At 31.2% G+C, this 25,135-nt stretch overlaps 1 protein-coding gene and 1 long non-coding RNA gene across 4 annotated transcripts in view; one reads left to right on the top strand and one right to left on the bottom strand.

Moving 5' to 3' along the window:
• LOC102655821 overlaps positions 1-9,166 on the bottom strand; it is a 62,286-nt gene extending 53,120 nt beyond the window's left edge. For all 3 annotated transcript variants that reach the window (XR_003304576.1, XR_001702760.2, XR_001702762.2), the window contains exons 1-2: positions 8,743-9,166; positions 909-1,166 (exon numbers count right to left, since the gene is read on the bottom strand). This is a non-coding gene — a long non-coding RNA (uncharacterized LOC102655821). The remainder of the gene's footprint in view (positions 1-908; positions 1,167-8,742) is intronic.
• Positions 1-25,135, top strand: part of LOC409774 (proteoglycan Cow) — a 168,861-nt gene that overhangs the window by 82,250 nt on the left and 61,476 nt on the right. The window contains exon 2 of the mRNA XM_393267.7: positions 21,804-21,861. Coding sequence (XP_393267.5) covers positions 21,804-21,861 — 58 coding nt within the window. The remainder of the gene's footprint in view (positions 1-21,803; positions 21,862-25,135) is intronic.

Genomic DNA, 25,135 nt, shown 5'->3' with positions numbered 1-25,135 from the left:
GTGGATGTTGTATTTTATATGGTAATGCTCACGTTCGGCACACCAATTGCAACATTTTATGGCCAACCACGTCTTTACAGCCGGCGCGAAACGTTCGTTTCGACGAATTTAACTGGTGGCTATGATCGTCTGTTCAAAATTCATGCGCTTCGTTCCCGAGATATCCCCCAACGTTCGAAAATATCGTGAGAAAATATCGTCACGTTCGAGAAAAATTGTAGACTTGTAATAATTATAGAGGTCCAAGGGAATCTTGAATGTTTAAAACTGTCGAAAAGTCAGTTGAAACACGACTTCAATAGAACTTTATCTGACAACGTATAACGTGGACATCGCGTAATAATAACGATGATAATGGAACTTCATTTATCCGAACTCAATTTATCGGAATGAAATTTTCATCAATACCGATTAAACGAACCTGTCCTCCTATTATTTGAACTTGCAACGGGCATCATTTCAATTATACGAACGTTTGTAACGGATTGGAAAATAGAACGTAACGCGATAAGTTGATACCACTTTCGTGAATCGCGAAAAATAAGCTGTATCGAATCTACTTATCTTAAAAGAAAAAAGAACAAAAATTTTGAAATAATGGGAAACAATTGATGATTTTATAATCTATGCAGTTATCAGATGAATTATATCCTTTTCTGTCAAATTTATACGAATAATAATATACAATACCTTTTAATCCCTCGAACAGTTACGTAGCATTATTAAAATTCTTAAATTCGCTATTTTATTCAATGCACACGTCAAACTAAATATAACTAAATTGAGAATTAATAAAAAAAAAATCTAAGATCGATAAACAAATTCATAAAAATAAATCTTAATAATTAATTTGATTAAAACGTTAGTTAATCGTCGAGGTGAAAAATACGAGATTAAAATTTAACCACCTTAAAAACGAAGCAGGGTCTTGCAGGAAACGAAGACAGGACAAATGAGCCAGAAATTGGCGGATGTTCTCGTGGGGCTGCGGTGAGGATCGTCGCTATATTTCAAATCCTCGGTGCCCCACGCTCAGTGGCGAACCGTAAAATATAGCCGACGTTTCTCGCGTCGAGAATACGCGAGTCACATTTCTACGGGCGAGTTCAAACACTGCTGCGTTTTTTTTCCACTTGGACTCTTTTAGCCGTGCAGCAGTGACGTAACTAAAAAATTAAAAGAAAAATTCTACGTTAGTCGTTGGAAAAGATTGTATAATAATTTCTTTTATCGAATTTTGGAATCGAAAGATTCTACCATTAATACAAATTGAAGTAACAATAATTTCTTTTCTTAAAAATCTTTCAAGAAACAAATTCGAAATAAGAAATCACGAATGGCTAATTTTTATGCGCAAAGGAAAGAGAAAGCAGGGTACAGAAGAGATGTTGCAAAAAGGAAGGTGAGGAGAAAATAGAATGATTTATTAGAATGGTTTAAAGTTCTGGCTGATTTATTAGAAGAGTGATTATTCAGGATCTTCGATGATTTATTACAAAAGTGGTATTTAGGATTTCCTGCCTGATTTATTAGAAACGATGATCACGAACGAGGATTCTAGCTGATTTATTAATACGATATATATATCCCCCCTTTTTTGGGGGGGGAAGAGGAGGGGAGGAATTTCAAATTTCCTTTAGTTTACGGTTTTCTGACAACTTGGCGCTGTCCTGTTCAGCTGTGCACCCGAGCATAGTTAACGATAGGGTGACATTTCGGTACTCGAAAGTGAGTATTTCTACGGTAACGCGGTTTGATACGCGGTGCCACAAATTGGAGGAATGGCGTTGCTGGAGTTGGAGAAAGTTGGATGCCGAGGACTGGAAAGCCGAGGTGGAATAGACCTGGTCGAGATCTTGGGGATTATGAAAGTGGGAATCGGGGAATCGTTGCGTCGAATCTTTAAGGATTGTCCTTAAAGAAAGTTATTTAAAGCCGGAGGATTTGGGATAGAGAGAAAAATATCGAAAGATTGTTGAAGAACAAAAGAGGCGAGAATTTGGAAAATCGTGGATTAATGTAATAAGTGACGGATGTCAATGGAAATGTGAAATCTAGAGTACAGGATGATGGAACTTTCTTAATATCGATAATATATTTCTATATTAACTAATTTAATCTCGTCGAGTAAAATAACAAGTATATTTAATGTGAGTATAATTATTAAATTCTATATGCTCCAAACTTTTATAAACACGTTCTACGTAACTCTGACAGTCACTTTGAACTCTTTAAACAACTGATCCTCCAACTCCTAATTCTGACTGTCAACTAGTAAACATTATGCCCAACAATTTATAATTATTCTCCTGTAATTTTCCTCTAATTTTCTCAATATAATCGTTTCGAGAACATTCAGGTATTCTTCTTTGATGTTTAACATCAGAATCGAACAATTTCGACTTGTTCATTACAAATTCTATTATCCTTATACAAGCAATATACGAGAGAACTTCATTTATGTAAACTAGACTGGACAAGCATCCAACAAGCAAACATTTAAATAACTTATAACTCAATAAATAAGCCTCAACTCACATATTTGTATGTAAACTTTATAGAATCGATCCTTCGAACATATATATCATGTATCAACGTGCTGTAAATTAATTGGAGCAACAGAGATTTTTCTTTGCAACGAGATTCTTATAAATGCAATTGTTACAGGCTGGAATTAAATTTTCGAATCGATAGCGAAAAAAAATTGAAGATAGGAATAACCGTATCGGAAGATATTAAGGTCTATAATCTCGGTTTACTCTTATCATCTTATTGTCCATTGGGTTGCATCTGATTACAACGATTTTCCCTATTGCTCCTCGAATTTCTGCGATATTGGATTTTACTATCCTAATGTCTCTCCTATACAGAGCCTTGCAACTTCGATACCGTATCGGGGTATATACTCCGTGCTGCTATCGAATTCTTCGACCTATTTTTCTTTCCATCAGAACTTCCGCAACCGTGATATTTCTCTTATCAAGTTTTTTTTTTTTTGAGATTCTTTCGTATCGAAGCCAACAATCACTGGGATCGCGTTTTACGATCTAAAACTATATCCTCCGCTTATCGATAAATCTCGTTTCGAACTGCGCTTTCCTTAACACGTCTTCGAGGAATATTGGAATGACCCGCAAAAATTGCTTTCGATCGATAAAAACGAAAATCGAAGATTAATTTGTATCTCGAGAAGATTGAAAATCGTTTAAAAAGGAGAAAAATTGAAAATTTCTTCGAACTAAAAAAAAAATAATTCTGTATGTGAAAAAGAAAAATTGAAAAAAATCGACGATTTTTCTAAATCTAAAGAAAGAAAAGAAAAAATGGAAAAATGCTGCGCTCTGAATTTCGAAGGGAAATGATCGAGAGTTATTTCAAATATCAAAAAATGAGACCTAGAATACGGTTTCAAATCTCAAAAGGAAAATTGCTTCAAATCCCAAAGAAAGAATGAAATATAATTTCAAATTTAAAAATGCGAAAATTGAAAAACTAGCAAAAGGTTTTCGCCTCTGTCGGAGGATGGAGGGAATGGAAGGAGCAGATGGGCCGCGATTTGTCTAGGCGGATGGGATTCGAAATCGAGGAGAAATTCGTCGTTTCATCCTGTAATCGGTCCGTGATGGATGGTCCCGGAAAGTTTTCGAGGCTTTGTGACCGATCGTGAACGAGGTTTATCGATCCGATCGAGGATCTATCCTCGATTCGAAAATTCGAGAAAAGAAATTCGAGAAAGGAAATGATTATCATAGATGATCGTTAGGTCGAAATGCGGGTAGTATCCCCAGATTTTCAAATTAACGATCCTTTTCGATCTTGATTGGTAATCGACCAATAGAACGTCCATGATCTCCATGCATTTTCATGGTAGAATTTCACTTCAAGATTTTTTCACTGCGATTCGATTTCTGTAAAATGAAACGTGACGTTAAGACAGGGAAAAGAATTTAATTAATACAAATGAATTTAACTCACCTACCACTCAATAATGTATGGAACGTTAAAAAAAGAAACAAACTTAAATAATATTATTAAAAATTCTACATAGCTGAAAATTGTTTTTGATTGAAATCATATCCAAAGTATAATCTTACTTTGAAAATGAGATTCTAAATTGTTCTAAGTTATTCTTCTATTTCTTGAAGTTCATGAGAAATTAAAAAATACCTTCTTTTCTTGAAAATTATTGAAAAACAATATAAAGAACGACAAAACTTTTCTCTCTTTTTTTTCAATTTAATATTTATCATTTTTTTTTCCTTTTTTAGAAAAATGCTATCTCATGAACTTGTATATATAATTACATATTGGAGGAAAATTTGAGAAAATTAGTTAAAGAAAAGTCAAGGTGTTTCCGCGGCGGAAGCGGGGGGGAAGTATGCCAATCGGAAACACGAGATGAAAGGAGCGGGAACACAAAGAAATTGGGTGTAACCGTGAACGTAAGAGAACGGTAAATGGCGAAATGCGGGCAACTCGACGAGTTAATTGCGTCGGAGAGAGCTAATGCAGTGGATGTACATTATCCATAATTCACGTCTACTTTCTGCCTCCGCGAACTTAACTGATGCAAAATGCTCGGTTATAATTTTCGCCTCGCCACGCCTCGAAACATCACTCTTATTTATGACTTTTGTTATTTCCCTTCCCTGTCGAGAATTGAAAATCGTGAACGGTATCGCGCTCGTCTCGGTCTACATTTTTCCGATTTAAATTCGACGTCGAATTGTATGCGTGCTCGATTCTTTGAATAGAAAAGAAATTCTTACGTAAATGTTTGAAAAACAATGAAACATATATATATATATATATGTAGGATATTAATATATTCGTGCAACACTTATAGAGAGACGATTCTAAAAAACAAATCAAAGAGGAAATGTAAAAATGTTGATTGAAACTTATTTATTGAGTTACATAAATAATAATATTATTCTTTTATGTAATAATTATAGAAAGTCTGCTAAAAATTAATTAAAGAGAATACAGGAATTATTTGTTACATCTATTCCAATTGTTATTCAGAAAAATTATTAACTCCTTGTTTCGATTAATTTCTAATTATTGAATGTTTTATCAACATTTAAACATTTAAACATGTTATTATTATTCGTCTAATATTCCATCCTACGTATAATTTTCAGAGAAATTTGACACTGTGAAACTATCCTTTCAAACACGCGACGCGCCTATAACTTCCTCCAAGAAAATCTTCTTAAGCTTATATTGCAATCATAAATTTATCATTCTATGGATCGAAATATTACTACGAATAAAGATCGTAAAATGGGAACACGCACAACGGTAATCATAAGATTATATCCTTTTATGGCTGACTCTTATGGACGACCCACACCCCTCATTAACTAACCTAACTCGTTAATCTTTTAATCACGGTCGATGATCAAAGAAATGTAGTGGAGACAAGTAAAAGATTCATCGATTTATGCTCGGATAATCTTACGTAAAAGAAGTTAGAAGATGAAAGTTCAGCAGGACTTCGACATTACCCTTGAATTTACAATAATCAATCGCAATGAGATCATGAGTCAGAATATTCTATAAAATTCTAGGATTATATTATCAACTATTGTTAAGATTCGCGTATTCAATCGAATGTTGATATAATTACTTTGCAATCTCTCATGAAAAGCTGGATAAACACAAGTTTTTGGATGATTAAATGTCTTCTAGAGATGTCTGTGGAGTTTCAGAGTTTCGAATGGAGTGTGTGTGTGTGTGTGTGTGTGTGTGTGTGTGTGTGTGTGTGTGTGTGTGTGTGTGTAGATAAGTGATTAAATGAATGAATAAGAAAGGAAAAGACAGAGAGAGATAGAAGATGTTTTAAGATGAAAAAGAAAGAAATGGCAAATTTAATATTATAGTAATATTATTAATTTTGTTAAATAAATGCGAGAGAGAGAGAGAGAGAGAGAGAGAGAGAGAGAGAGAGAGAGAGAAAGAGAAAGGATATCTTTAGATAAAGAATGAGAGAAATTAAAGCAAACTTAATATCTTGATAATTCTATTAAACGAATTTGCCATTTATTTAAAAAAAAATCTTTAAACTGGTTCGAGATTTATTAAATCAAAGAATTATAAAAGATAAGAAAAGTTTATTCATCTAGTTTTCTTTTTATAGAGATGAATAATATGCGAATAAAAAATATTTCCATCTACTAACAGTCTGTTATGTGCAAATTAAAAATTTTCAATAATATACAACAAAGGAATAATACAAAAAAATTTAGAGCCAAAAAAATATTCGTACATTTGGGATTTTTTGAAAAAATTACGAAAAATTTATTTATAAAAAACCATTTACTACTCGAATATATTATATATTACTACTCCAAATAATTTAATTTTTGTAAATAATTATTTGCAAATACATTAGCATATTACAAGTTTCTTAATACTGTGTTTCAAAGTATTATGTCCTGTTCACACGCATTCTGTTTCAGTCTGTTTCATATCTATAACTAATTGAATTTAGAAACTTAACCAAAAGTTAGGTTAGAACTTTGTAACCTCAAAAGATCTTACGTAAAATTTATCTATTTTTAAGTAAAATTTTTATTAATATCTATAGCGTCAATTTTTAATTAATGATAAAATCAATGTAGAATCTGACATATCTATAATTAAAAAGTTAATTCCAAAGATTAAAAAAAAAATCTTATCGAAGTATTATTCGGTATATCACTACGAAAGATCACGTACCATTGATTCGAATTAAAAGATACCGTAACATATATAAGGAATTCGTTCCAGCACAAGAAACGTGGTATAGAAAAGACGGTGTTTTAACAACGATGCAGGGGTTGCGAATGAAAAATAAAAGGGTACGCGAATGAAAAATAAAAGGGTACGCGATGTATATTGCGGATTAACGGCAACGAAATGCAGTTCCCTGATAACCGAGATTAGAAAGACGGATGACCGGTGACCGCGTTTCCGGATTACAAGCGTATCCAACTTAAATAAATCTGGATTAAATGTAAAAGCATTAACCCCATGGTACTTGAACTTTATATGTATATGAGAACCCCTGTCGCGTTTATGGAATTCCGAATCCATGGGTGGATTTTGTTTGCTCGATAAAGATGGCGATCCTAATGATTCCTTATCAATCGAAAAATTATAAATATTAATGATTAGATTTAATTGTATTTAACTCTGCCTATGTTTTTTAAATTATTTTTGATCTAATCTAATATATTTGGTGATGAATGATGAATTTGATTATATTTATTTTAAATGAAAAGGTTTTTTCTTTACGTGAAAAGAATAAATATTAAATTTATTATTAAAAAAAATTTAAAAAAATTAAAAATTAATATCTATATCTAAGAGACAAAAAAATTATGGAATAATTGAGTCAGAGAAAGTCAAAATTATTCAAAAATTATTTGCAAGAAATAAAAAATTTTGCAATTCAATCTCTATTTTAATCATAAATCAACGAAATATTATTTCTATATCTAATAAATTAACAATTAAAATATTTCATTCATCTAATGAAATTATAAACATAATTTATCGAAGCGAGAAATTTAATGACTCAACTATTACATCGATTAAATTAATTATATATTATATCGATTTAATTAATCGATATATTATCACGAAGGATTAAATAATAAAAGAATAAAAGAATTTAAACGTATTGAAATAACCAATTATCTCGTTCGAATTAATTTTCAACATACATGCGTGAAATTATTAATCAATCTACGATAAAAACGATCGTTAATCGATTTCTCGAATTTAGAAAAAAAGAATCGAGAGAAAAATCAATGGGAACCATTATGGTCGTATTAAACGTTTTGTTTCGTTCAATTTCTCATTTCATTAACATCAATTCCCATTGTATCACTTTCAAATTATAGGATTTATTCTCACGAATAAATTAAAAGAAAAAAAAGCGTGAAATAAGAAAGGTTTTAAAACAAAAGATAAAATAATGCGAATCGAAAATTATCTTAAATAACCTACAAATATTCAAATATATTAACGATGTATAAGTGATGGATTTAAATTAATTATTTATACAACATCAAAATTGGTACAGTAATTTTTTAATATCATGTGAGCCATTAATTTAAATCCATCATTTGCATAGATATATATATCACTCATTTGAAAATAAAACTTCCGAAATTTGTTCTCGCAAACTATTCACAATGAACACAAATGAACACTATGTCATGGTAACTTTCACTTTCAAAGCAATATCGATTAATGATAAATAATTCTCGAAAGTTTTACGCTCAAATGTATCTGCATTCTTAAAAAAAAATTCTTCACGTACGAAAAAGAAAGGTAAAATCATAAAAGAAGAATGCATGGATGTTTAAAGATATAAGAAACACAATTTTCTGACATGCAGAGGAAGAAACGTAACGACCACGTTTTCGCCACGAGAAAAAGAGAACCAAGATTGAATTTTCTCCGACTTCGTCCAAACACGATTTTACGAGGAAACACTCTTAACCTCGTTTCTCTTTACTTTACTTTAAATCAGAATCGCAATGCGTAAAGTATACTTGAATATTCTACGCATCAAGAACATTGGAATATAGGTTAAGTTATTCGTTTCTAATTCTACGATTTACTATTTATTTTAATATGTATATTATATCTTAATTTATAATAAAAATATCTATTTTATTTAAAAAAAGTGCAAAATCTTATTTCTTTTATATTTAAAATCTTTAATAAGTAATTTTTTTAAAATACCTTGTCTTCTTTTCTTGTCTCCTGTTGTCTCCCGAGTTTTTATTGAATAATAATTCACAACACTTTTACAATAAGATAATACTATTTGGTACACACTCATAATCACAGTTACTTAATAATTCACTTAAAAGTTTTAAAAAATTCACTCACGAATCCAATCACGAAAATCTCAACGAAGTATTAGCCTTGATCTCGAGAAATCTCTAATGGCGACTATCCAAAACATCGTTCTCTTTCTGATTCCAGCTAGGAAGCCAATATTTTAAGTGAGTCATCTTGTTTCTGTTTATAAATAAAGCTTAACTTGTACAAACGTACATCAGGCTAGCGAGAGGTAATTCCTCTAATTAACTGTAGTATAACATCGGTATCCTAAACGACGAGTAACGTTCTTGTGACGCAGTTAGATTAAGGTACTACGCATATAAATATTGTACGATTTCTTTATAATTTTATATCATATATATATATATAATTTGATAATTTAATACATATGGAATGATTTTCTTATCAGTAAATTCAAAATCAATGTATTTAATATAGTAGAATTAACTTCATTTTTGTACGCAATAATTTGTCGATGAAATTTGAAATTGTCGGTTAAATTTGTCATTCTGTTATCGACATTGTATTGATTACTATAGTAGAGTCGACTGTATATGTATGTGTAACGTTCACACGTTGCAAACTTACATAGATATGAAATTATCAGATATTTAGGCTATGATATTACTTTTGAGAAAATCATTCAGCATTTATAATAATACGGTGGATGATAATCATAAAATTGAATTGATTATTACTTTTTAAACCGTCCATTATTTTGATGAGTTTACATTATTCATCTGCTTCAATTTTCATGTAGCTTCGATCTTTCTAATGACTGAGCAATTCGATATCTCTAACCATTTGATATATCATTGCTCATTTGATTTAGTATTCGTCATTCTAAACATACTGTTTATTCAATGATTCGGTGAGAATAAAAAAATATAATTATTGTGCGGATATCAAGTTTTCTTATTTTAAATAAATTAAAAATTAGAATAATAACACATCATTAGTTCAATAGCAATTCGATGTACCATTGCTCATTCGATTTAGTGTTCGTCATTCTAGATATACTGTTTATTCAATGGTTCAGTGAGATTAATAAAGAAATATAATTATTGTGTGGATATCAAGTTTTCTTATTTTAATTTAATTAAAAATACGAATTATAATCATCACTTCAATAGCAATTCAATATCTCTAATCATTCGAAGTATCATTGTTCATTCTATTTAGTGTTCGTCATTCTAGACATACTGTTTATTCAGTGGTTCAGTGAGATTAATAAAGAAATATAATTATTGTGTAGATATCAAGTTTTCTTATTTTAATTTAATTATAAATACGAATCATAATCATCAGTTCAATAGCAATTCGATATTTCTAATCATTCGATGTATCATTATTCATTCTATTTAAGGTTCGTCATTCTAGATATACTGTTTATTCAATGGTTCAGTGAGATTAATAAAGAAATGTAATTATTGTGTGGATATCAAGTTTTCTTATTTTAATTTAATTAAAAATACGAATTATAATCATCAGTTCAATAGCAATTCGATATTTCTAATCATTCGATGTATCATTGTTCATTCTATTTAGGGTTCGTCATTCTAGACATACTGTTTATTCAATGGTTCAGTGAGATTAATAAAGAAATATAATTATTGTGTGGATATCAAGTTTTCTTATTTTAATGTAATTAAAAATACGAATTATAATCATCAGTTCAATAGCAATTCGATATTTCTAACCATTCGATGTATCATTGTTCATTCTATTTAGGGTTCGTCATTCTAGACATACTGTTTATTCAATGGTTCAGTGAGATTAATAAAGAAATATAATTATTGTGTGGATATCAAGTTTTCTTATTTTAATGTAATTAAAAATTCGAATTATAACACATCATTAGTTCAATAGCAATTCGATATACCATTGCTCATTCGATTTAGTATTGGTCATTCTAGACATACTGTTTATTCAATGGTTCAGTGAGATTAATAAAGAAATATAATTATTGTGTGGATATCAAGTTTTCTTATTTTAATTTAATTAAAAATACGAATTATAATCATCAGTTCAATAGCAATTCGATATTTCTAATCATTCGATGTATCATTGTTCATTCTATTTAGCGTTCGTCATTCTAGACATACTGTTTATTCAATAGTTCAGTGAGATTAATAAAAAAATATAATTATTGTGTGGATATCAAGTTTTCTTATTTTAATTTAATTAAAAATTCGAATTATAACACATCATTAGTTCAATAGCAATTCAATGTACCATTGCTCATTCGATTCAGTCAGTTGGTCATTCTAGACTTACTGTTTATTCAATGGTTCAGTGAGATTAATAAAGAAATATAATTATTGTGTGAATATCAAATTTTCTTATTTTAATTTAATTAAAAATACGAATTATAATCATCAGTTCAATAGCAATTCGATATCTCTAACCATTCGATGTATCATTGCTCATTCGATGTATCGTTGCTCATTCGATTCAGTAGTGTTCGTCATTCTAGACATACTCTTTATTCAGTGGTTCAGTGAGATTAATAAAGAAATTTAATTATTGTGTGAATATCAAGTTTTCTTATTTTAATTTAATTAAAAATACGAATTATAACATCATTAGTTCAATATTCATTTCGAATATTAATTTGCATTCTATCGTTGCAAAATTTACATTCAAAAAATGTATTACGTAGTTCAATACATTTGAAATTTACGAATAGATTCACGTTTTTGCATAATACCAAGTTAGTGCGTATGAAATCAGACAAGCCAATTCCATCCATTAAATTTTACAAAGTGAAGTGTTGAATATAATTTCTTCATCCTTCGTATACAGAGCAATAAGTAAGTAAATATTATTCGTAATTAGATTATTATTCAAATATTTCTTGTCAGATTCATATTTCGTGAAATTTTTATTTTCAATGGAATATGTACTTTCGTATTTAAAAATATTGAGTTACATTTTTGTATAGAAAGTGACACGTATAATTATCACGAAATTACCAGTAAATGTTTCTAAATTGAAACGAGCTATCGTTCGAAAGATATTCACACTTCACGTATGTAATTTAACCTATATTTAAGACAAAGAGAATTTATTTTTAATTTAAGAAAAAAATAATACAAAATTATAATTTATTTTATTTTAATTTACGATATATTCTTATTTCGTTAGTATCTTTTTAATTCTATTATACTTTTTAATATAAAATAATGTTTCATAATATTTTGAGGTTAACCACATTTCCAGTAGTATTTTCAATTATTCAATGCATAATTCTTACGATGAATATTTATATTTATTTGAAATAATAACATATTTTGATAATTATTTATTCATTATGTATTTAAAAAATATATTTTTTAAAATCATTAAATATAAGATTATTAACAAACGATCAAAATTTCGATCTGGCTAATATCATTATCAAACAATATTCCATAACCAAATTGTGATATTGATCGACTTATTATTATTTATAAATATTAATAAATATTAAATACTGTTATATGTAACACAATTATAATAAAATTGTGTTACATTAATATGATATTATTTTTAAATACATAAAGTATGAAATTAATCGTTATTACTGATTACTCAATTTTAATATTTTTCAATTTTCAAAAAAATATAATAGTAAAAATTCCACAACTTTCAATATACATTTTTCATAAAAAATTGATTAATAAATTCGCGAAATCGAACTATCGACAAATTTCCCGAATCTTTATTAACGACAAAATAAAACCGTGATTCCTCTCCAATAAACAAAACTTTCAACCGAGAATTCGAACTGACCATCAATAATCAAACTAACCCTCTTGATTGAAGCACGTACCTACCCCAAACCGAGAACCTAGATCCACCCTCGGCAAATCTGATTTCTCAAATAAATCTCAATAAATCATTTCGTTACTCTTTCAATCGTGATTGCATAACACCGCTTAACCCAGTTTCGGGATCGTTTTAAGTCTTCGAATCCGGGCAGATCGAATCAGGAAATCGAAGTTTCTACGCGTTTGAGTGACCCAGGAGGCGGATCGATCCGTTTCGAAAGACGATCACCGGGCAAAGAGCCCGGTAACCTCGGTTGACCGAGCATGGGGACAGAGGTCATCTCCGTGGTCGATCTCCGTGGACCGAATTGTGGAGGAATGTCGCGTGGTTCCGCTACAAAATGCATTACCTCCGGGACCTTCCCGTGTCCAGCTGTATGTATTCCACGAAACCGGATCTCCCCGTGCCACGTAAAAGCTCGTCCTTGACAAATGAACTTATTGACGCCATTATTCTACATCACTCGTCCTTTGTCTTAATTGGAATGAATGAAATTAGATTGGTTAGATTCGTTTTTCAGTTAGATCATAGGTATTGGATAGTATATCGTAGAATTTTTTATTTTCTTTCGATTTGCTTTCTTGTAGATAATTTTCTTCTTTCGAGTGATAAAATTTTGACGGAAATCGGAATCTTTTCATTGTTTTCATTGAAATTTCAAAAAAATTTCTTTTCTTTCTCGTTTATAGCATCTCGTACAAAATTTTATGCAAAATTCTTCTTTATTTCCTTTCATATCGTCGAAATTAATTCCACTTGTGCTCTCCCTTCTAATTCTTTCTCCATCCAAAATCAATATCTCGTAATTCGAAAATGTACAAAACGAAAACAAATCATAAAGTTATAATCCATTTAAATCTCGCATCGTGGAAAATCCAAAGTAATTTTCGAAAATCGTGCATCGATCATGACAAACGAGGAGGATTGGAAAGGGTCATGAAACAAAAATATTCTTCGGATGGTAGGAGCAAATATACTGGGAAATGGATCGAGAGAGAGAGAGAGAGAAAGGGGTGGCGAATTCATCAAACCATCGGCACGATGGTTGCATCGGTTTCATCGATCAGGGGGCTGAATACGCGACTTGCTTTCATCGTTTTAGAGATCTTCGATTACTTTGTACGCTGTGTCTGGAAATAGCCTTTTACACCCCCGCGTATCGATCGATTAAATCGAGGGACAAATGAAATTTCGGTATCGAGGCGTAATTGGGGCGTGAATCAATGAATTCACGGAACGAAAGGATTAACTGATGGAAAACGATGGGGAAAATTTAAGTGAATTTTTAATTTCAACATTGTTTCCTTAGATTGTTGGTTAGACAAGATCGATTTATTGAAAGGGAAGAATTTATATTTTTTAAAAAGTTATCTTCGTATAAATATTTTAACGAAATATTTATTTAAAAATCGTATGAGATATATTAGTATTAAAATATATATTTGAATACGATTAGGATTTTAAAAAAAAAATTTATTTATAATATTCTTTATTAGATAAAGAAGTGAAATTTTTAATGTTTCGTGATTATCTATTTTGAAAATCCATTTTTCTCAATATTGTCGATCAATTCTCGCGATCAATTATCAAGATTTTATCATGACACAAGCACGGAATAAGTCTGTCAAGATTTTCCCATAATTTCACGATTAAATTGCATCTCATCCCAGAAATAACTGACCGTCCAGATATTTTGCAACGATAGTGCATATACTAGAGATCCCTATCATCGATCTATGCCCGAATTGGATCGTGGATCCCCGTGGCACCGTCATGAATTCTATGAGGGGAACGGAGGATTTCGGTTAATCGGTTGGGGATCCAACGAGAGGGGTTCCAACCCCCTATCCACCATCTCGTGGGGGCCACGAAATGGTTTTGAAACGTGGCCAAGGCCTTAAGTCACCTCGAATCGAGTGGATGCCCTGGTGGACGTGGCCCACCGAACAGTTCCATCCGATTATCATGATTCCGGCTTAACGTCTTCTCGGTATTTTGCGCAAATCCAGTTGGAAAACTCTTATTTCACGCCACCACCTGAAAAATGATACGTTTTCGCCCGAATTCTTTTCCAAAAATCGGATTAAAAACTAGGAAAAGTTCTCTTCTTTTCTGGTCTCATCTGAATAAAAGTGATAAATTATTTGTCCTCCGCGAGATTTAATAGTTTTAATTTGCATATCCCGAATATTATGAATCTATTAAAAATTCTTACGAAATTTAATAAAAATATTTGTTTTTAAAGAATTTTTTACATTTGAGTTTTTAATAGTTATGAAATAAAAAAATACGGGAAATCTGAATAAAAGAATTGAAAGATCTTTAACATTTACGCATTATTATTCTCGAAACAATACTTTTCTTTTATTGCAAAATCTATTGATCTAAGAAATTCTCTTAACAATCACTGTATCCTATTTAAAAAAAAAAGAAAAAGCAATTATTAGTTAAATAAGCTACAAGCAAATTGCACAACGTGAAATAACATCAGAAAAATGATCGAAACTTACAAACAGATCAATCACTCACTTGTCATTGTAACTTGATTTTTCGATACGTCACTTCGTTGCAATCCCTAACTTTCCACCCCTCGTAGTATCGATATCAAAATTCGTAAATAGCGTGAATATCGAAAGGTTGGGCGGAGATGATTCCTTGTCGAAGTTGGACGAAACGATGACCGATCATCACGGATAATCACGTTTGTACAAGGCTAGAATAACGTGGTGGAACGGATGGCCGGCACAAGCCCCCGTTAATTGGTAAAGTTTTGCGTTCACGGTGACTGGTTCGATCTGAACGCTGTTCCACTCACTTTTAATATAGTAGCGGACAAAGGGCAGATATTAATAGCAGGAAAAAGTTGATCGTTCCGGTGGGCCGCTTTGCAAATTGAATGTTTTAAAGAGGAACTGCCTGGAAAAGTCTGTTATATCGGATATTTTTTGTTTAAAGGCGAATATTTTGATAAATATGATTGTGACAATTAGTTTTTTTACTATAAATTAAAATTTACGATTCAGATTTTCAAAAGATTCTAAATTGGAAACATTCGTTAACTCAATTAGCACAATTTTTAAATCTCGTCCAAAATATTTCCACCATTCCGAAGAATCGTAGACACGCTCTGACATACGCGGAATCGACTTATAAAAATGTCGATGTCGTCCTTTGCGAGCGAAGCCATTTTTACAGCACGTTTCCAGTTGGCGCCTCTCCAACCCCTCTTAACCCTCTTCCTTGCACGTATCATTTCTCTAGACGTCCAAACGACGAAAAGAGATATTTCCCGGCCGCCATAAAGGAAAATTCCTAGATCAGAAAGGATGTTTCGCAATTTTGCTGGATCGTGTTTAGTACTTGAACCTTTCGAACCTAAAATGAGAAATATTACGTCATTTTGGCATTATTAAAAAATATTATTAATACGTAATAAAAATCTTTATAACATTAATTTATACGTTTTGAATTAGTATTGTAATAACGATTATAATTTCACTCTTAATTTCTCCCTTCAAAAGTGTGTTTCGTTAAAAGCATTCAGATATTTGCACTTGCTATTGCAAAAATCCTGTCGTTTCGATTTCGAAGTAGAGTTTGCTTGGTTCCTTGAAACAAATAATATAACATCCTGTGGACGTTTTCTTCCATTGGCGAATTGTTTGCACAAGAAGAAGGAAACAAGACACGCGGTTCGGTACAAGTTCGAAACAAGTAGATATGGCCACACGAAAAGACGTTTAATTGCCAAACTTCTGTGGCCCAGTTTCCACCTTTTCTTCGTTTTCTTCCCGCGTCTTCTTCTCGTATAATATTTCGTTTCGAGGGGACGATTCCGTTGGTTGAGGATCGAAATCGACGAAGATGGATGGAAGATAGAGATGTTAATTGATGACGATCGTTGACCTACTTGGCGCCAGACCAATATCCTGCCCTTCAGGATGATAATGAAGTGAGTGGCGAGCGTAATCGAGCGCGATGGGCGAGAAATGGAACTAGCAAAGCAAAGTGAAGTTTCTAGAATTAGCTAATGAATTCGATGTATATATAGGATTGATCGACATAGATTGATTTGATTTATTTGGAAACGTGGAATTTATTCCGTGCTCGTCGTTCTATTTTTCACTAGAATGTGTTTTATTTCCATTTTCATAAAGTTAGCTATAATTAAATTAATCAATAAGAAATTTTTTCATATTATTAATCGAATTAATACACAATAAAAAAATAATGAATTTATTTGTTCATATTTCTCGTTCCTGAAATTTTATCAAAATTTAATATTTCACTCAAAGAAAATGAGAATAACCGAGCTCCAATTTCTTTTTTTACACAAAAAAAAAATATCATCATTAGTACAAATTCGTTAGCCTCATATATCCTATAAAAAGTGTCATCTTTCCAAAAATCATGAGCAATTTCTATTAAACTCGGGAGATTATAAAACCGGAAGCGTAACAGGGTTAACCAAAGCGGAAGAATCCTCGCGCATCTCTCTAGAAATATTATCCGGAACTGTTTAACGTGTTCCCACGTTCGCCGGAATGCACATACACACACACACACACACACACCACGTCGAAATAGAGGGTTGTTCGCTTCTGAAAGCAGTCCTTCACAGACTTTGAAAGGCCATTTTCGGCTCGACGAATAATTCAGCCGACTCGCGAGGCGAAAAGTGGTAGGTTATCTCCTAGGGTGTAACGGAATAACGATGCGGGGGAGGTGTATGCAACGAGTCTGCGAAACGAGACGGTTGCACATCCAACCCTCCCCCGCCACGCGAGGGATCTTCGTGCATCCGGCGAACGAATCTTGTTAAATTTCTGCGAGGAGATCGATACGCGATCTCTCGTGGCCCACGAAAATTCAAGTACCGCGAAAATTTCAAAGTTCGGTCGTGTATTAATTATAAATAATTTCCAGTCGTCGATGCATTGCACGCGGGTCTGAGCAAGTTCATTTCTGAGGAGAGTTAGAATTTTGCTTTCACACAAATTGCAAATAATTTGGTTATAAGGTATAGGATTAATAATTTATTAATGATTTGAAGAAAACCAGGATTTTGCTAGCTTTACAAAATTTTTTGATTGAAAAGTATTTTAAATTTCGATAAGAATAATATCAATTCTTAAAGATTGAGTGAAATAGGATTGAAATTAGAATAGTGTCTGGAGGAATCTTTTGTTTAAAAATTTTTATCATTAAAATGTTTGATCTCAGTTTATCAAGGGATAATTTCAATTTAAGAAATAATAATGATGGAATTTGTAGGTTAAAAAAAATTTTCCATCTTGAAATATGTATTTAATTTCTTAAGTGGTAATTTTAATGTCTTTGATCTCGGGAACTTAGGTTGGTTTGTACAAGACCGAGCCATTATTTGCAAGATAATTAGCTTTTAGAGGCCTTAGAGGAAGTCTGTGGTACAAGTTGTTGTTGCTATTAAGCTAACGCAATTGTAACTTCCTTTTGAGGCATTGTTTAATTAAAATGTATCGTTAAGCAATTTAAATAATACAATATATTGTTACAATATACATTAATCAAATTATCATTAATCAAAAATCCATGCAAAAAATATTATTATGTATATTGCCTCGAAAATATTGCAATCTTTTTAAATTATCGTACTTCTTACAAACTGTAATATTTACACGAAAAATTTCCTTGCCCAAATTTCCAAAACAATAACGCAAACATTCGAATTGATTCAATATTATTTCAATTCCAATTTAAATAATTCATTTTGTATACAACACGCATCGCTGATGTTATTTCTTGAGAAATTAATATCACGAATGCTCGAAACTAATCGTTGAATCAATACTATGGTGTCCCCATATAAAATGATTAATTCTCAATCAGCGGACGATGCTGACGGTCGAATTATTCCGGCGCATATTTTCGAAGCGACATAATTCCATGCATTGCAGAGGAGACTCCACGAAAGCTGATTACGACACTGATTAATTATTGATTAAAACGGACATTACCATAATCGGGAATCGCAGGTTTCCAATAGAGAAAGTCTCCTCTCCATATTTATCGAGATAGATCTTGAGGAAAATCGACAAGGCAGTTCGTGCTCGATCAGAGGTTTGGAAGAAAGCCTCGTTTTGAGCTCGTTTTAAATGCCGAACCAGCCGTGTTCCAAACGTGTCGTGGCCAAGAAAATTGAATCCGAGATCGCCTTCAATTCGCAGTATCCGCGAAATAGGACGATTAACGAGCCACTCGAGGCGAAGTGGAAGGGTGCAATCGAAATGCGCCAAATCTCGAGGACTGTTAACCCTGGAATGTCGTTTTAATTATTCTTTTTTTCTTTCATTCTTCCTTTCTTTTTTTTTTTTTTTTTTTTTAATCGAACAGCGAGATTTCAATTTGCAAATTTCAAAAATTCCGTTTAGAATTTAAAAGAATGAATTTTGTATCGGGAATCAAATTCAATTTCTTAAATTAAATGTAACATTTAGGTCACTGGAAATTTCGTATCTCTATTCTAATATTTATCTCGATGAATATTTCAATAACAAATGAATCTTTATTACTGCGGGTCTAATTTGATATTGGCTAAGTGGCACAGATTCGATGCTAAAATTGTTCGAAACTTTTATTGATTTAAGATTTAAGATTTTTGGGAAGAATGTTAATGCATTTTTTTTTGCAAAATTGATTCCTTCAATTATTTTTTTAAAATAAAGATACAATTTTTAACAAAATTAATATATTATATTATAGCTATTATAGCTATTAATTATTGTTCAATTTTAAAATTTCTTTAACAAAATATAATATTATATCATTATATTGTATAACTATAATTAATTTTAAAAATATCCAATTATTATATAAATATCAATGTTATACATAATTTATTTTTTTTTTATATTTTATTATAATATATATTTATTATACATAAAATATATCAAATTTTGTAGTCAACTATGTATCAATCATTTCGATTCAAAAATTTATTTTGGCCAAAAGTATGAAAATCATAAAAGGTTAAAACGTCTCCGTTCTTCATCAACGCCCCCGTTGTACATCTAAGACTGAAGTGTCTAATAAATTTCAAGAGGGCTAGCATTAGCAACCTTCCCGATCACTGTAATTATTCGCAGAGACAAGGAATTCGTTTCTGGGGAAGACGATAGTTTGGCTGCAGTAAATTCGACGTTGCGCCACGTTTTCGACCTAGTCCATTCCTTATTCCGCTCGATGATAATTACAGGCTTCTCTCTCCCCAGTTGCACCGATTCCCCAAGCCAATTTGAAAGTCCGAAACGCGGTGAAACGGTTCAAGTGTCCCTCTTTCCCCCCTTGTGCGTCTTCGTATTTCGGGCCGAGAAAGACCCGTTATACTGCTAATTACAAAATATCATTCCGCCCTAATTGTATACTCGTGCCAAACGCGACGACGAGGAGATGGTGGTTGTTGTTTAACGCTTGTTAAGACTTGCACCACTTGCAAAGGGAATGTTTAACACTGCAACAAAAATTGCGCTTTTAGCAAAATGGAAAACGAGGTAAATAGGCGATTCGACCACGAAAACTCGTAATACTCTTGTGTCCTGAATTTCTTTTTCTTTTTTTTTTTACAGTAGCAATGCCTGTAAGTCCAAAACGTCGCCCAATTTGCATAGAAATTAAAATATCACTGTGGTCGATATTGATATCGGTTTTATATTTTTGAAAGGTAAAAGGTGATTTAAAAAAAAAAAATGTCGAAATAATGTCGGGATAATTGTTTGAGAAAAATTGATGAACATTATTTCTGGAATGATATTACGAGATTTGAACGATTGAATGTATAAGAATAATGATACGAAAATGTTTAAATACTTAAAAATAAAATTAAGACACTGCATGGGTTGGTGGTGTAATGAATAACGTCACCAAGTTGTCACTCGGTGGGCCAGAGTTCGATTCTTGATTGTCGAAAAATGGTTTTTCGTTTTCTTCATATTAATTTTCTGTTGTTTCTTGATAAAGGGGATGTCGTTTTATATAAATCTTCTTCTATTATATTTGAATTTATATTATATAAAAGTATTTTAAATAATTTCTTCTGTAAAATAATATTTCTTGGTTTGAAATTTTCCTATAAGGGAAAGAAGAATAATTAGCATTTTATTCAATTTAAAATTTCTATTATAAAAATAGACTACTAATTATTTGTTTATAAATTTATGAACAATTGTAAATTATAATTATAAGTTTGAAAATGAATCTTTTAAAATCAAAATGTTGTTTCAATATTCTTAATTTCTGGATCTGATCAAAAAAAATATTCATAATTAAACGATAAAATCTCTCCCTGTTCTTCAACAATTCCTCCATTCATCAATTTCTCTCTAAAGAAATCAACAGTAGTATTTAGCTCCTCTAGATCAAATTTCCTCTTTAGTTATGTTAGATATTATCCTCGAATTGTTGCAAACTGGCACATGAACTATCACGCAAGCTTTCATCAATATTCCTTTACTTCTAACCTTAGTGGCATATGTACCACAAAGACGACCTCGGCCTAAACTTCGAAACGTTTCGTTTTTAACCGAGCAACCCTGAATTTTATGCACGTGATGAGCGAATATTTCTTCATCGTTTCGCTTTAGCACGATCGCAACGAAGGTTGTATATATATTAAGCGAAAATTTCTAGCGCAGAACGGAGCTCGAACAAAGCATGAATTTCGTGACACGGGTCATGACCTTCGATGCCAAGCGGCATTAAAAAATGCAGCTTGCGTTCCTTTGCATATTTCGCATCGAAGAAAATGGCTAGAATTCATTAAAAAACCTAAAGAGCAGAGGGAAATGAGTTTGCCTTAATTGCCTCGAAAAAAAGCGATTGTTTCTTTGCTTCTGTTCTGTTTTACTTTATTCCTGGTTTAAACAACAGCTTTGTTATCGTTTCTTTGTTTACTGATTACCATAGCACGGATTACTCGTTGTTATGTAACGATGAAGAGAATTTCATTATAAGATTTTATGTAAAATTATGTAAGGCATGTTTGTAAAGAATTATTGAAAAATAATGAATAAATTCAAAACCTTCTTTTTTTTTAAGAAATAATTGAAATGCGGAAATAAAAGTTAAATTAAAGATGTATGATTAATTAATATATTCTTTTGTTACAGGATGACACGCGCATAATGAAAGTGGGAGATAAGAAGAAATGGATACACGACCCAAATAGTAAGTATTGAATATTATATTTAAAATGAAACGAATATTTCACGTATAATGATTGTATAATATAAATATTATTTCTACTATAATTTAATATTGATAAAAAAATTAATAATAAAATATCAAAAAATAGTCGAATTACACAAATTGTTGCAGAAGCTTATGTTATCAAATTTTTCCATTTTCTTCTTCTTTTTTTCCAATTGTAAAAGTCAATATATTTTAATTTAATAAACAAAATGCATTGATTGGCGATTCACGCAACTAGAAATTTATCTATTGAATATTGAAAAATAATAAGAATCATCTGTGTTGCCCTGATTGGAAAGTTATTCATTTTCCTTGTCATTGTGTTCCTTTTTATATTCACAAGCTAAAATAGCCAATTACTTCGAACTTTCGGGGTAACCCACTTCTTGAAGTGCAAATTCTCTCATCAAGAGAGAGAAAAAAAAAAGAAGAAGAAAAGAAAAAAGTAAGAAAAGAAGCGTATTAAAGTTTTCTAAGAAGTTCGGGGAACCTTTGGTAGGCAAATTATGTTAATCGGTCCGCGGGATACGTAATTTTTCCCTTTTTCTTGGAACTACTTACGGCCACGGTTGGCAATACTGTAACGAAATTTGCCTCTGATTAACTTTTCCATACGCATAAAATTAATTTTTTGCTCGAGTTATCTACTAAAATTTATGTAAAACTTGATATTTCTGTAAGCTTTTAGTACACAAGAATACGTGTACTAAAATGACATGAATAAAAATGAATCTTATGAGTTTATTATTTACATGTAAATGTAGAAAATTCTCGACAATATTTTTTTTTTTATTTTTTGTACCGTTTTATTTTTTATTCTAAATTAATAAAAACTCTAATTATAACAATATCCTATTTGAATCTATCTATTAAAAACATTAAAGATAATAAAATAATGAAATATTTCACGCGAAAAGTGAATATATAGAGACAATACGAAAATCATTTTTATCTTTTTAAATGGAATCGTATATTTTTTTAATATAATAATGTGTTAAACCACTTACAGTAAAGAACTCGTTTTTAAAAAGTCCAAGTTTTCTTGTTTTTATTTCTTCGGTAGTGGATTTATCCTCAAAAAAAGCATAAATCCTTTTGAAAGCATAATATCAATCCGTTCTGCCATTTGTGCAGAAAAATATGTATATTTATTGTGTTTCCTCATCCCGAGACTTGGGAATATTTCCAGTATGGTGATTGTTTAACGTATAACAACGTTATTGCATAAATGATTCCATAAATATTCAATATCCTGTAGACAAAAATATAATCTGTAAATAAATCTGCAATTTCCTACAGTTTTCTCAATCTCTGATTAATCTTTTCATCGATCTTCGTTATCTTGATTATTTTTTTTTTTTATGAATAATGAATAATAAATATCAATGAAATATTTTATTATTTATAGTTTCTCTGATTTTTTAATGTTTATCCTCTTTGAATAAAAAAATGAGAAGTTTTGTAATTAAAATTATTGATTTTTTATGACTTATGTGGTGATTACATAAATGTTTTCTAGATTGTAAAATTGTTGTTGAGAGATTTTTTTTTTTAGATTTATATTGAATCAAAATAAATTTTGTAGATTTTTCAAAATATTCTATCTTTTCTTTTGTTTTTTGTTTTCTTTTTCAATTTTTAAATTCCATTATTTATTTTACTCTTCTCTTTACATACTTTCTGAATTATTCTATTATTTTTATCTCCGTGTTTTTTTTTTTGTATTGATTCATAGATTCTTTGTTACAAAATTTTTTAAAAATAATCCCCTTGAAACAAAAAAATTATATTCTCGTATCCTTTCTCAATTTTTGCCTCGACGTTATGTTTTTTAAAAAACATCAAACTAAACTAATTTTTCGCCGTGCCAATAATAGAATCAATCACTTTGATCAGCCAACCCATCCATCTCTCGCGTATTTTTACTTCCTTTACCTCTATGCATTTTTTTTTATTTTATATTCTTCTTATTCATAGATTCATTTTTCTTTTATTCACAAATTTCCTTATTAACATCCTTTCCGAATAAAATTTTTTCAAGATAGAAACTTATTTCCTCGTATCTTCCACAAATTTTTCCCTCGAAACTGCATCTATAAAAAAACATCAAAACTAAACTAATTCTTCGCCGTGCCAATAATAGAATCAATCACTTTGACCAGTGAACCCATCCATCTTTCTTCCATATTTTTATTACCCTTATCTCTACACGTTCTTCTATTTTTTTATTTTTGTTTCTCCTTCATTACAAATTTCTGTACTACATTCCTGTCCCTGAATATAATTTTCTTAAAACAAAAAAAAAAAAAAATCATTTCCACTCGAAACTATATATTCAAAGAACGTGAAACTAATTTTTCGCCGTGCCGATAATAGGATCAATCGACTTTGATCAACCGATCTATCCATCTCTCCCGCGTATTTTTCGCTTCGTTTCAACTTTTTACGGGGCGGAATGTATATATATTTCGATATCGTCCCATTCTTTTTTTTCCTTTTTCCTTCTTTTTCAACGAATTTGTTTCGCCGTGAAGCGCGCGTCTTTTGAAACGACACGAGGCGGAATCGGTATTGCTCTCTGAAAAAGAAAGAAAGGGATTCCATTTTGAATCGTTAGGCGCGCGATTGTACACGAGGAGAAACAAATACGATTCTTTTGTAAATCGCGTGGTTAGATCAGTCTGGCGAGTCATACACACACACATACACACACAAAGAACGAATGTAATCGTGCGCACTCGTTCCGTTATTGCTACGATTACAATTCTGCCGTTTTATCTTTTACCGTAGTGTCCGTCACACTGCGCCCTTTCATCGCTTTGCTTCTACGTGTTTTTTCACTTCTTCCTTTTCCTTCTCGTTTCTCTCATATATTCTATTTCGCAATAGAGGAACGTTATTGTTACTTTGTTACTCTCATACCTGCCTCGTCGAAATCGATCAATTTCAATTCGTTGATCGAGTTTCGGATTAAATTAGCTTTTCTGATTCGGAAATTAAATATATTTTTTAATCTATTTTGCTCGAGACAATTGTTGTAAAATAAATTTCTCGTCCTTTCCATCCACGTTTTCACGTATTATCATCATCGCGATAAGAAAACGTATCCATCGTGCATGCATCGTGAGTCATTCGATAAGTAAATTATTCTCCCCCTTTAAAAAGAAACGTGAATCATGTAAGTTAATTAAGAGGTCACGATAAATCTACGTACACGATAAGGGGGTTGAAGATTAATTATTTACACTTT

This window comes from Apis mellifera, linkage group LG4 (assembly GCF_003254395.2).
Source record: "Apis mellifera strain DH4 linkage group LG4, Amel_HAv3.1, whole genome shotgun sequence".
In the NCBI taxonomy this organism is placed as follows: domain Eukaryota; kingdom Metazoa; phylum Arthropoda; class Insecta; order Hymenoptera; family Apidae; genus Apis; species Apis mellifera.
This window is presented reverse-complemented; position numbering and strand designations above follow the sequence as displayed.